At 49.5% G+C, this 13,954-nt stretch overlaps 1 protein-coding gene across 1 annotated transcript in view; it reads left to right on the top strand.

The window, feature by feature from the left end:
* Positions 1 to 4,490: 4,490 nt before the first annotated feature.
* PTPN1 (protein tyrosine phosphatase non-receptor type 1) overlaps positions 4,491 to 13,954 on the top strand; it is a 30,427-nt gene continuing 20,963 nt past the window's right edge. The window contains exon 1 of the mRNA XM_038158999.1: positions 4,491 to 4,553. Coding sequence (XP_038014927.1) covers positions 4,491 to 4,553 — 63 coding nt within the window. The remainder of the gene's footprint in view (positions 4,554 to 13,954) is intronic.

Below are 13,954 nucleotides of genomic sequence, written 5' to 3'. Positions count from 1 at the left end.
CGGCGAGACAGTCATTAACAGCTCTGATTAAAGATTTCTGCTCCTGCCACAGCAGGGTATGAAGCACCCTGCGAACCCACGGAGGCTCTAAAAGATCCGAACCAGCAGAAGCTGCCCAGGCACACACACACAAGTTATTTTCCTTGAACAGATGCGGTAAGCAGAGTTCTTGGTATCTTGTTTACAGCATTTAAGTTCCATCCCATGGCATGCAGAACTTGTTTCCCAAAACCCAAAGCCTGAGAGCTGCCAGAGCAGCGAGCCCTGGGCAGACACATGCCCTGCCACTCCAGTGCAGTTTGTGCATTTGTGTGTTTGAGTTTGTGCATTTGAGCTGTGGAGGATGAAGAGAGGATATGAAATGTAGGATTGACTTTGGACAAGCACCTGCCTTTTTTATGAAGTAGAAATAAGTACCACAATCCAACCTTTCCTCTGGATTCTCATTGACATTTCAAGGCCCAGGCTCTAGTGGACAATTTCAGAACCAAAACCTCTGAATCAGACTATACTGGGATGAAAAAACAGCATGCCTTAAGCTGCACAGGTTGGAATTATTTTGGGAAGGGACTGCCTTCCTCTGTGCAAAGTGCGAGAAGGGCTGTGTCCTGAGACCACAGAGCATTTTCATTTACCCAATCCTCCATTATTATATGGATCTAAGTCATCAGTAATACTTTTAATCTCTTCTGTGTTTTTTTTTTCCCTGCAATGCTTTGCAGATTTTGCAACTTTTAGTATTTTGTAAGGTAGATCATAAATTTCATAAAGGCTGTTAGGAAATTTTTTGCTGCTCTGAATTTGTGTGTGGAGGCACAATTTGAGGATTAAATATGTATTAAAGGGTGAACATGTTTGTAGGGCACAGATGTCTGATCCAAGGGGCCATTTTCAGCCCATATTCTTGGCTGGAATATATTCCAGACCTTCAACTCTACTGGGACAGGTATCCAAAACTGTGGAGCCAGCTGAGTCCAGTTCAGCACTGAGGTAAACCCCCTCTGGCTTCAACTGAAGTTAAAAATCCAGAGATTAATTTGCCCTTTTTCCATTGCAAGCCAGGACTGGAAATGTAATGAGAATGGATGCAACAATTCCAATTCAGACACTCCTATTACCTTTCCTATTCTATCCTAACCATCAATGAATTGTACTGTAAGATGTTTGGTGGGTTTTTATAAAATTTGTACTGCTTCCTACTAAGAAGGAAATAGTTCAGAAGCCACCAAAGAAACCTTACAAAACAAGCCAGACTATGCCAGGGCCAAATTTCCCCGCAGAAGCATTTCACACTGGCAAAGTACACCTTCACAGTGAGGAATGGAAAGAAACTGTAAAAACTCTCACGAGGAGCTGTTCCCTGCCCACCTGCCTCCGGCGCTGCTGCGGAACGGCGGCCGGGGCTGGGCTCCAGCGCTCCCTGCGCCTCCCGCAGCACGCGCGATGGAGCAGTGACACCGAGCGGCTCCCATCGGGCGGGGACACCGAGCGGCTCCGATGGAGCAGTGACACCGAGCGGCTCCCATCGGGCAGGGACACCGAGCGAGGGACGCGCGATGGAGCAGTGACACCGAGCGGCTCCCATCGGGCAGGGACACCGAGCGAGGGACGCGCGATGGAGCAGTGACACCGAGCGGCTCCCATCGGGCAGGGACACCGAGCGAGGGACGCACGATGGAGCAGTGACACCGAGCGGCTCCCATCGGGCAGGGACACTGAGCGGCTCCGATGGGGCAGGGACACGGAGAGGCTCCGATGGAGCAATGACACCGAGCAGCTGTAATGGGGCAGTGACACCGAGCGAGGGACGCACGATGGGGCAGGGACACCGAGCGGCTCCTGCCATCGCCGTGGGACGCCGCTGAGCAGCGGCCTCTGCCGGGGCTCCTCGCCGGAGCTGCTCGGGACAGCAACCCGGCTGCGCTGTGGGAGAGGGGCCCGGGACCGGGCACACCTGGGGGACCCCTCAAGCCTCACGTATCTGAGGGACAACCCCCCCCCCCAGTCCTCACACACACCTGAGGGGCCCCCCCAGCTCTCACACACCTGAGGTACCGCGGGCCTGCCGTGGCTCGCTGACCCGCTGGCCCTCGGCCTGGCGCTGAGTCCCAGCCCGGTCTCTGACGTCGCATCTCCTTGTCCTCCCTCTTATCTCTGCTCACCTGTCCCCTGGCAGGTCTGTCCCAGCCGAATCGCTCTTCCTGGCTGTCCCCGCTGCCGAGGGACACTGCCCGGCTGTGTGACACTGCCCGGCTGTCCCCTCTGCCCGGCTCTTGTCCCTCTGAGGCCACACCAGCCCCTCACAGCTGCTGCTGCTCCCACGCTCCTCAGGCAACACAGGGTCCGGCAAACCCGGCCACCCCCTGAACGTCCCAGAGTGCTCTCCAGGACCGGGTACATGGAGGCTGTGGGCACAAGGTGCCAAAGAGAGCTTTTATGCTGGAGCGTATCCACAAGGCTGGGGAAGGGTCTGGAGTGTCCTGCGAGGGGCGCTGAGGGAGCTGGGAAGGGGCTGGAGCCCCAGGAGAGGCTGAGGGAGCTGGGAAGGGGCTCTGCCTGGAGAAAAGGAGGCTCAGGGGGACCTTGTGGCTCTGCACAGCTCCTGCCAGGAGGGGACAGCCGGGGGGTCGGGCTCTGCTCCAGGAACAGGGACAGGAGCAGAGGGAACGGCCCCAGGCTGGGCCAGGGCAGCTCAGGGTGGGCACAGCAGGAATTCCCCCATGGAAAGGGGGCTCAGGCCTTGGAGCTGCCCAGGGAGGGTTGGAGTGCCCAGCCCTGGAGGTGTCCCAGAAAGGGCAGGAGGTGGCACTCAGTGCTCGGGGCTGGGGACAAGGTGGGGATGGACACAGCTGGGACTTGATGGTCTTGGAGGGATTTTCCAACCCAAATGATTCTCTGATTTGGTGTAAATTGGTATCTGCGTATTGTGAGGCTCTCAGTTTTCTAGCCCTGGATATCGTTGCATGTAAAAGGAAAGCCAGAATTCCATAGCACATCCACCAGCTTGCTGTGCTTCGCCAAAACGAGAGTCACAATGTGTGCCACTCTGCAAATTGCTTCTTCCTTCTTTTACATGGGCACATACAGATAAAAGCAAATATTTATGAAGTAGTCTACCTGCTCAAAAGTTACTTAGTAAAATCATTTACTGAACCAGACTGACACATTTAAAATGTTACTTGTCACACATATTGCCCCTGTGATGGGCAGAGATTTATGAAGAAATGTAAGATGCACTGATTTTCTAGGATGCTCTGTGTAATCTTCAACCGAGTATCAATTTGTTTGGGATATATGACTTGGGATATATATCTGTGTCTGTATGGTCGGAATATCTGGGTTTCACATTCAGGACTACAGATGGGGCCTGAGACGTGTAGGCTCCAACTCCATTTGGAAATGAATGCCCTTACGAAAAAGCTGAGGTAGACTGACAGCTTTGCCTGCTTGGACAGGACTATAGCACCTGCACAGCACTGGCCATTTCGGAGCAGGAGTGCAAGCACCGAGAAAGGATGATCAAATACAATCCGGAGCTTGTCGATTTCCTCAGATCAAAAGGTATGGGGAAACTGACACGATAGAAACTGACACTAAAACTATTTCATTCTGCAGACCGTGTAAGAGCAAAAACCCTCTCCATCTTCTGTCTGCAGCAAGGGAGAACGTCTTTCCCGTCGCTAAGCGAGCACACGGACCATGTCCTCGAGCATCCAAGCCCGGTGCGCTGCCAGACCCGGCCCTGCCACCCTCCGCCGGTCCCCTCGGTGCCCTTCCTCCCTGGCCGCCGGGGAATGCCAGGACTGCGGGCCCTCCTGCCGCGAGGAACACATGACCCGAGCCGTTCCTGGCCAGCAGCACGGCCCGGCCCGGGGGCAGGATGGCCCCGCTCCGCCGCGTCCTCGCCATCCCCAACGCCCTGCGGCCCCTCCGCCGGGGCCTGGGCCGGGGCCGGGCCGGGCCCGCGGGGGCTGAGGGGCGCCCCGGGGCCGCGGGGGCTGAGGGGCTCCCGGGGGCTGAGGAGTCCCCGGGCCCGCGGGAGCTAAGGGGCCTGGGCCGGGCCCGCGGGGACTGAGGGGCGCCCCGGGGCCGCGGGGGCTGAGGGGTCCCCGGGGGCTGAGGGGTCCTCGGGCCCGCGGGGGCTGAGGGGTCCCCGGGGTCTGAGGGGCCGGGCCGGGCCCGCGGGGGCTGAGGGGCTCCCGGGGCCCGAGGGGGCTGAGGGGCTCCCCGGGGCCGCTCCGCTCGCAGCCGGCGGCAGCCGCGGGGCCGCGGGCACGGCTCTGCCGGGGCGGAGCGCGCTGCCCCCGGCGCGGCCCCCGCAGCCCCCCGGGCCGCGGGGCGGGCCCGGCCCCGCTCCCGCCGCCCCGGACGTCGCGTCGCCGGGGCGGGTGCGCAGTTCCGGCGGCAGCGGGAGGGCGGGGGCCGGGCAGAGCCGCCGCGGCCTCGGCAGCAGCTGCAGCCGGAGCGGCGCGGGGGGCCGGGCCCCCGCCATGGAGATCGAGAAGGAGTTCCAGCGGCTGGACCAGGCCGCCAGCTGGGCCGCCATCTACCAGGTGAGGGGCAGCGCCCGGCCGGCTCTGCGCTCCCTCCCGTCCCGCTCCCCGCGATGCCGCCGGTGCTGCCCCGGCCCCGAGGCCAGCCCTGCCCTGCCCTGCCCTGCCCGGGCACCGCTGCTCTCCGCCCCCGCCCGCTCCCCGGGGCACCGGGAGCTGCCCCGCTGCCCGGAGCCCCCGCTCGGCGCTGCCCGCCCGGAGGAGCTGCCCCGGGCACATCCTCCGCTCGCCCCGGGCCGCTGGAGCCCCGCGGGACATCGGTCCGCAAGAGCTGTTCGAGCTGCCCCTCCCGAACCGGGGACGGCGAGTCCGTCTGATTTGTCTTGGGGTTAGAACAGAGAAGCAGCGGAGGGGGCATCAAATGCGTTTAGCTTTTCGGTCACCTCAATCATAGAGCAGAGCCTGAAGCGGCGAAATAGCAGTACTTGTGCAGCTAGCTGGTACTGGGGTTTTACTGTGTCATTTTACTGCATTTAGATTTTTTTGTGATATTTAGAACAACCCTGTGACAAACGTGAATGCTTGCAATGGTATTTGCCTTTTGGATCCAGCTTCACATGCAAGCCACAGAAGTTAGTGCTTTTATCTTTAAAAGTTCTTCACACCTTTATCTAAAATGAAGTTTAAGAGAAGCTGAAATACATGAATGACTGGGCGGATGTGTTCAGTCAGATCGGGCAGCATTGCTGTAGCATCCATTTGAATGTTTAAGCTGGTATATTGCATAAATGAATGACTTGAACTTCACGTTTGCAACACAGACCTTGAGCTTCGCTTCTTTCGGTGTGAATTTCTCTGGCAATAGACCACTGAGAGAAGGAGGTGTGTAGAAGTGAAATAAATGGACTTCAGTTTCAGAATCGCAGCCAGCAAGTTTTAACAGCAGTAGCTTGCAGGGTGAGCATCTTCAGTTGTCTGGCACTTAGAGAACAAGCATGACATGTTGAGCCTGCTTTTCGGAAGGTCCGTTTCCTACATCTCCCTTCCCTGCCGAGTGTCGGTGCTTGCCGACTGTATCAGTTGAAAGTCATGTGGATATATGACGTTATGTTTTTGCCGAACCGTTCTGGATGATTTGGTGTGGTGCGGGCTTAGTGCTCAGGAAATGATTTTGAGTAATAGAGCTTTATAATTGAAGTGGTACATTTCTACAGGTACAATTTAATTACAGAAGTGAAATATCTAAGTAGAATGAGGGAATGGCCCATTTTCAATGAGGGATCAGCATTCAGTGATATTTTTGTCCTGCTCTCTTTGAATGATATGACTCAGTGGCCTGCTCAAACTGTGGCACAGCATGAGCTTTGATTGAGGACTAAAATTCAATTTGAAAAGGACTAAAGCGATTCTTTGATTTGCATCCAACTATTGACAAGCACAGGGGGTGGGTTTTTTACTTGGTTTTTTTTCCCCTGATTGATTAGTAAATATATGCATCTCTGTCATGAAATTCAGTTTCTCAGCTGCATCCTGCTTTTAAATAAGCTGTTGAAAATGGCATCTTGGCAGGTCATGCACGTCTGGAAGAGCAATGTACTTCTCTGTAAGCTGTGCTTTTGGTGTCTGAGCTGTGCCATTAACAAAGCAGCTTTCCTACAACGCTGGTTTTCACTTGAAGAATGCAGTAAGCAGTGCAGAAAAACATCTTGCCCCGGGGTAATTGTACCACGGGCTTCTGGTTACCTCAGTGTTGTGATTGCAGCTGCTGAAATCCAGAAGTGTTCACCAGTGCTGCAGGTGAAGCATCCTGCAGCTTGCCCGTGTTCCTTGTCTCAGCCTGGCAGCATCTCCAGGAGGAGTTAGCAGCAGACAGGGAGGTGTGGCTGGGTGCCACATGACTTGGAAGGGTTAAAATTGTCCATGCTGCTTTTTTTTTGACAAGAGGAAGCTGTGTTCAGCTATGATAGTACAGTTGTGGAAGAACAGAATTTAGATTACCTTCTTTTTTCAGCAGAAGTAATCACAGGATGGGAACACAAACATTTCAAGATGCAGACCTTGTCTAGATGATTTTGTGATGATCATGTCTCGGGCCCTGCACAGTATGGAACCATTATCTGTACAGCTGGTCAGAACAGGGGAGCAGGGATGAAGTTCTTTGTGTTTTGTTACTCTGGGTTTTTTTTGAATGTTCGTTTGGTTTTGAATACCTATTTCTACCCCTTCCTTTCCTCTAGATTTACTTGTTACAGGAACTTTGATCCATGAGATCCTGTGGAGGTTGTTCAGGGACCCAAGTGAGAAAATCAATTGCTAAGGTTCTGGCTGTTGCTTATATTTTAGAGAAACATAAGCATAAGAAAGGCACATTCAAATGAAAATCCCCTCTTCCATGAAACAGTACGTTAGAGGAATGTGAGCTTTACCATGTACTAGCTGTGGTAAAGGTGTGCAACGGAAAACAAATGCTTAAGGGTAGGTGAATGATATGCACCCTGCAGAAATATCATCAGAAGTATCTATTGGAATGAGAAGCATTCACTCTGGAGATGTCACAACAGAAAACCCATACCCCTAAGCTAAGGAAAGCACAGTTTAGGCTTTTAAAGCAGGGAAGAAAAGTAAATATTTGTGCAGAATATCGAAACAACACTGGATTGCCATTTGCTCACAGGGAGTGCAGTATCAGGTTTTCGTAGTAATTTTACATGCAGAAGTCTTTCAGAACTTTGGGAGGTATTTTAGTTTCTAACTTCTTACTCAGGGTGATAGAACAAGATATTATCTTAAAAACACATCCCTCAAGTACAGGTAGAGTTGCTTCTTGTGTTTATATAAACCAGATATGTTGACTTTAGCATGTTGGCCAATGATATTTACTTTGATGTGCTTATCAGGATCAGTAAAAATACCTCTGAATTATTTCCTGATGTACCATTCAAATGGGGATTCCATTTACTGTGGATGGAGGCAGAGCTGTCATTTGGGGACAGCTCATGCAGAGTTTTCCATGTGAAGGTAGCAAAATGAAACTAAAATGTGCATTCTTTTCTAGTTTTTGTAGTCAGTAGAATACAGAATAAGAACTGGCTATAGTTTAGACTTTCCAGCCTGTTTGGAAGCGAGTATCCTGAAAACAGAGCTACCTATCTCTGGGAAGCTGAAGTGTAGTTGGAGTTGGCTTTGAGGCCTGTAAATAACTGTTCTCAGTTTCTTTATTATTTTTTTGGGGTCTTTTAACCAAATATTAACGTGAACATTAGTTTTTCAAACCTCTCTAAGCTAAACTAAAATACTACAAATGATGAAAATTAATGAACTTCATTCAGATTATGGGAGGAAGATAGAAAGATATCATGGACATTTTGGATATCCCTCTGTCAAGACAGAAAAGGCATGGGAAGTTTTTTAGGTATTCACTGTCTCTGGAAAGATGTTTGTAGAATATTTTCTTATGTAGATGGATTTTGATGCTGAAAGTAAACTGTGAAATGGTTGAACCTTGAGAATTGTAACAGTGTGGCTGTGTTGTGTGTTTAAAGTCAGTGGACAGGAAGCTCTACAAGTGTCGTTGGTTTATAAGCTGCAGCAAGAGTGCAGGCTGCAGGCTGAAAGCATTTGGGTTACTCCTTTGCTTGGGTGCTAAGCAGCAGATGAATTGTGGCACGAACATGACTTATAAATGCATCTGTGTGCTGCATTCTGCCGGTTCTAGCTGCAGGTCTCTGCATGCAGCGCCTCGCCACTGCTTAATTCGTGCTCTGTTGATTCATTTGAGGCTCAGCATAATTGGCTCTGCTTGTGGAAAGCTGGTTTTAGAGCTCAGGGCTGCAGGGAGTCTCTGTTCCTTCAATCAGCTGGAGATATTCCGTGTTTTCCTGTGCTGCACACTGAGTCTTCCTGCACGTGTGGAGGGTCGGTGGTGGAGAAGCAGAGTGTCTGTGGCTCACAAAGGCAGGATCCTCCCTGGGAAGCAGAGCTGCTGTTCAGCTGCAGGTGATGGCACCTTAGTGCCCGTGGGGCTGGCTCAGGGCTCTGCTGCCTGCAGTGGGTTTTACTGCTGGCTCTTTCAGGGCAGCACCAGTTGTGTCTGCTGCTGGCAGATTTGAGTGGGTAAGTCCCATCATACAAAGCTACCTGAGCCACTTACTCTTGCTTTTTCTACAGAGTTTAAAATCCAAATACTTGAACCCAGAGCTTCTGTGATAGTCTTGCTGGAAGCAGAGCGTGGAAAAATGGAGCGTGTAAAAATATGGTTATCATTTGCTAAAAATTTTGAAATCATACAATTTACACACAGTGCTACCTGCTTCTGAGCATTTTTGGAAGGGTTTTATGGTGTTAGTTTGTTCTTCCACATGGTACTGCTGCCTCCTCTGTGTGCTGGAAGCACAGATGTGTGGAAGAAAACTGTTAAGGAGAAAGCAGTGTTGGCCTCATGCCAAATGATGGTAAATTCAAGTAGAAATAGCCCTTGTAAGTAGAGAATAAAATGTAGTAGTGGTAGACCAAGTATTTTTCAATCTAAAATAACTTTCTAAATATGCTGGGTAGGTTGAAATAACAGTTCATCCTATAGTTAACTAAACATTAAAATTAAATGTTTTCCTGTAATACTTGCTTTGCAAATGGACTTTGTCCAAAGGTTCTCTTTAGTTGAGTCTTCAAAAGATGTGGCTTATACTGAAATATCACAGCTACTTTCTTGTAAACGTGAGAATTACCAGGTTTCAGATCAGTGTCACTTGCATGACCCAAGTGTCTGTTTGGGTTGTGAATTTAGCCTCATTAAAGGCCTGAGGATACTCAGTGACTCCTCACCAAGTGGTTGCTCCTCTGCAGTGTTCATAATGAACACAGGCTGGGCCTGATCCCTGAGGTTTTCTGGGGTTCTTTTAGTCATTGGTCAACTTGTTTCATGTTGATTTGCAGAAGAGGTGGTTTTTTCCTCCCTGCTGCCAGGAGACATGCCCTTGCTGGTTGGACTGGGAGAGGCACTTTGATAGAGCACCAGATGCCTTTGTGTGTTCACTTTGTAGATCGTGTAGTACAAATGCCAATTCATTTTCTGCCATACTCTGTGAATTCAGATGTGCTTTTTCTCTCACCCACGCAGAATATAGCTAAGATTCAACAGCTTGCCTGTCATATTATACCAAGAAAAACTGGTAAAAGTGATTCTTGGAAGTGCATGTGATTCTGCTAATAGTGATAGCTGATCTACTTTCAAATTGGGTTGTGTTTTCTGCATTTAAGAAAGCAGGTTCAAAGAACAGTAGCAAAAAAATTACATCCTGGTTGGGAAGGAAAATAAGCTGGCACAGTATGAAACTTTTAGAAATGTTTTTCTATTTTTTCTTATTTTTAATTCTGTACACTTTCCATGTGAACAGTTGTCTCAGCTCGTGGTTCTTGTGGATGCTTTAGGAACATGTCGTTTAAGGGGTCAGAAGTCACCTTCAGCACTGAGGGTGAAGAGATCAGTGGTGAAGATTTACCTGTCTCACTAATGATGAAGAGATCATTTAATCAGATTTGCATTGTTCTGTGCAGTCTTTTTCTTCTCCTTAGAAGATTAAAACAGTTTCTACATCAACAGAAATAGAAAATAAAGCAAGAATGCAGCAGGTTTTGCATTCTGCCAGTTGAGGCAATTGCAGAAAGACCTCTGGAGTCCAGGGGTGAGTGTGGAGCTGGGCAGACCTCTCTGCAGGCAGGGGAAACCCTCCCCTCTGGGCTGACAGCTCTCTGTACTTCATGGACTAAAATAATTGCTAGTTCAAAATGCTGCTACACAGTACTATTCTGAACTTAAAGCAGCTATTATATTTGTGATCTGGCAGGTGCTTTTGCTTGTATCTGAGGTTCCCAGAATTTTATGCTGCCTCTGTCAAGTACTTGATTCGTCAAGTACTTGATGCTGAGAGCCGTCCTACAAAAGACACTCTGTTTCTCAGATTCTTTATATTTATATGGAGCAAGTGTTGTGCACATAAAGAGGAATGTTCTCATAACCTTCCTCCCCTGTGCACAGTTCAATGAGAGTTGCTTGTTTATACCATTCCTGATCCCACAGTAACAGGTTACAGTAACATAAACAGCGTGACCTTTTAATGCGATGGCAGGAAGTAAAATGTGAAATCTATTTTAAAAATGCATCTTTGACTAAGGAAGAGTATACTTCCTTTTTCTGACAGGAAAAATAACCCATGCTCGTTCAGAAGATCTCAATTCCATTTTACTGTCTGGGGCCTATTTTTTCCAGTCTTCTGTACACTCATTGCAGCTGCTGGAAGTAGGACTAAACCTCATGTGGAATTGTATCTCCTTTGTTATCTTTTGCACAGCCATCAGTGACTAAAGATGGGGGCTACAGGAAAAGCACAACTCTGACACAAGCAAGAGGTTTTAGTAAGAGGAACTTCTTTTGGAAAGAAGGAAAGGGTGGGTCATTGGAGCAGGAACTGGAAAAATACTGCCTAGCTTCTTAAGCAGCTAAAATACATATTGACACATTTGACAGAATTTCCGCATATTTCCAGAAGTGGAAGAGATATGGGGGATTCTACCCAGTAAAGGAGTGGGGGTGGACAGCTACCCAACTCTGGAAAATGGTTTTGTTTTCTTCCTTAAGAGTTTAATTAAATTGGAAATCCACACTGTCACTTCTTTCTTAAACTTCTGCCAGTGGAGGATTTTCACAGTAAATCGCAGGTGCTACCTAGAACTTCGTGGTCTGTGGGATGTCACGAACAAGAATCGTGTTTCAGCCTGTACTTCTTTTCATTCCCAGTATTGAAACCTTCTCAGAACTGGCCTCAGGTGTTTCATGAGCAGAGCAGATCTGCCCTCGTGCTGTTTCAAAGCCCCTGTAAGGATTGTGTGCAGCATGATGTGTGTTGGGAACCAAGAAACCCCTTCCTCTGATCCCTGTGCATTCCCATGAGCTGGGGTGGCATTGGTAGGGCACCAAAGCTGCAGGGCTGGGGTTGCTGTGAGCACTGGGGCTGTGCTCTTGGGCACTGGGCAGCCTTACCTGCCTGGCTCATTAATGATTTCCCTTTGGAAATGGTTCCCTTTGCCTTCTGTTCCCCAGCAATCCCTGATAACACCTCCTGAGAGATTAACTAGGAGAGCATGTGGCACCTGGCTCCTGTTGGGAGCAGCAGGGCACAGCAGCTGCTGACTGTGGGCAGTGCTGGTCTGGGGACAGGGAAGGTCTGATCACTTGGAGGTGCAAAGCCCACGGGGCCCAGCCCTTCTCTGGAGAAGGGCTCAGGAACGGGGCTGGTTTCAGGGGCCCTCAGCTTCTGCAGCTTCTTTGCCCTGTGTCCATCAGACTCATCTGGTGCTCAGCAGAGGCAAAACCTAGGAACAGGTTGAAAAAATGTGAAATCTTTAGAGCTGCTGAGTTCCTGGATTTATTAGCCCACGTGAGAGCATTAGTAGAGAGGTCTAACTTGCCAGTCTTTTTAGAGCCTGTCAGGAAGCAGACAGAGCAGAATGGTTTCATGGAAACTACTGACTTAGGTCTTATCTGTCATTGATTTTGTGTTTGTAATTTGTGTAAAGCTGACCATCAGGAGCCTCCACTGGGAGCCAAGGCCATCAGACAAGGCTTTGCTTGGTTGCCCACACAATCCAGTGTAGAGGATGCTCCTCTGTGACTGACTGGCTGACAGCAGGAAATTCCTTGTGTGCTGCTCTGCCTGCTGAGTTCTCTACCACATGGAATTTGGGCTGGTAAAACTGTTATGTGCTTATTATCTTCTAAGAATAGCTAAATAAGTTCATATTGCTACCCAGTTAGGAGCAAGCATTCAAACATCTATTGCTTTCATGTAACAACATCTACATCTTTTGGGTTTTCTTGTTCCAAAGTCTTTGCTAACAATGTGTTCTGCATATTAAACTCTCTCTCCACAGGCAAAATTATCTTGAAATACTTACAGAAGAATAATATAATCTACAAACGCTTTGCTCTCAGCAGTGTTGATATTAAGGGAGGCATTTGTGTGTGATTCTGATAGTTGATAACCTTTATTTGTGGATCAGTGGCTGTCTTTTGGAAATGGGGAGTGGAAAGGCTTGTGATAGATGTGAAGGGTTTATTTAAAGATATTTACTGCATTTTTAGTGTTGTTTTTCTCTGTAAGTGTTCCAGATCTGTTCTACAGCTGCAAATGAGGATTTGAGGTAGACATCAAGTGATAAAGCATGTTTAGTCACAACTGATAACTGGCTTTGGCTGGCAGGAAGTGGAACACGATGAGCAAGAGTCTGGTGGAGCCTGGGGTGTGGTGGGTTCAGTGCAGCACTGTCTGGGCTGGCAAGGAGTGCTGGAAGTCATGGGAGTCATGTGTTTCCAGAGAGGATACTGCCACCACGAGAGGTAGAAGTTGTGAGCTTGCTTGGCTGTGCTAAATCAGCTGGTTTAGTTCTCAGAATTAATTCTTTTTAACTAGCAGGATGAGTAGATGTATGAAGTGGCAAAACTTTATCTCATCTGATGCACACAACTGACTCTCACTGCAGTCTGTTTCATTAGCATGGGAGCATTCACCAGCCCTTTGAAGGCCTGGCTTGTCAAGTTTTGCAGTCTTTTTCATGTGCTGGAGTGCAGAGTGTGAATCTGTCCTGCATTAGGATGTCTGTGAGCATTTATCTTGATTATGTGATGTCCCTGTTTAACACTGACATTTGTTTTTATAAACTCTCAGTTGCTTTCAGATGAGAAGATGTCCTGTACAGCTGGGCATGAAAGCTCTCTGTCCCTGTAGTGACTGTTAAAACATCCTCTAATAACACAGGATTGGTTCTGAGAGTCTTGAAGCATTGTTTTGCAGCTTGGAGAACTAAAAATATTGAATACATTTTAGCTTGTGAGGTCTGGCTGGTTGGGGTTATGGGAGGGGCTGTCTTTATGCCAGTTCCCAGGCTTGTTTGCCATAGGTGGATTGTCTAACACATTTACATCTCTGCTGTAAGTATTTAAGGGTTAAGTTTTCCTTTCCAAAAAGCGTATTGGCTTTTTCTCTCTGACCCTTAGAGCAGTTTACTACTCTGGAAGTAGTTGCATAAACATTGTGCTTTTATGTGCAACTTCTGTTAAACCTTGTGCAGAGCAGAGGAGTCCAGGCATCCTGTCCCAGAGCCAGCTGGGGCTGGGCAGTCCCTGCTGTCCCCATCACTGCCACCGTGCCCGTGCAGCCCTTGCAGGACACACCAGTGACACAGGCGTGCCAGCTGGGGCTGGGCAGTCCCTGCTGTCCCCGTCACTGCCACCGTGCCCGTGCAGCCCTTGCAGGACACACCAGTGACACAGGCGTGCCAGCTGGGGCTGGGCAGTCCCTGCTGTCCCCATCACTGCCACCGTGCCCGTGCAGCCCTTGCAGGACACACCAGTGACACAGGCGTGCCAGCTGGGGCTGGGCAGTCCCTGCTGTCCCCATCACTGCCAC

The sequence above is a fragment of the Motacilla alba genome, chromosome 20 (genome assembly GCF_015832195.1).
Source record: "Motacilla alba alba isolate MOTALB_02 chromosome 20, Motacilla_alba_V1.0_pri, whole genome shotgun sequence".
Classification (NCBI taxonomy): domain Eukaryota; kingdom Metazoa; phylum Chordata; class Aves; order Passeriformes; family Motacillidae; genus Motacilla; species Motacilla alba.
This window is presented reverse-complemented; position numbering and strand designations above follow the sequence as displayed.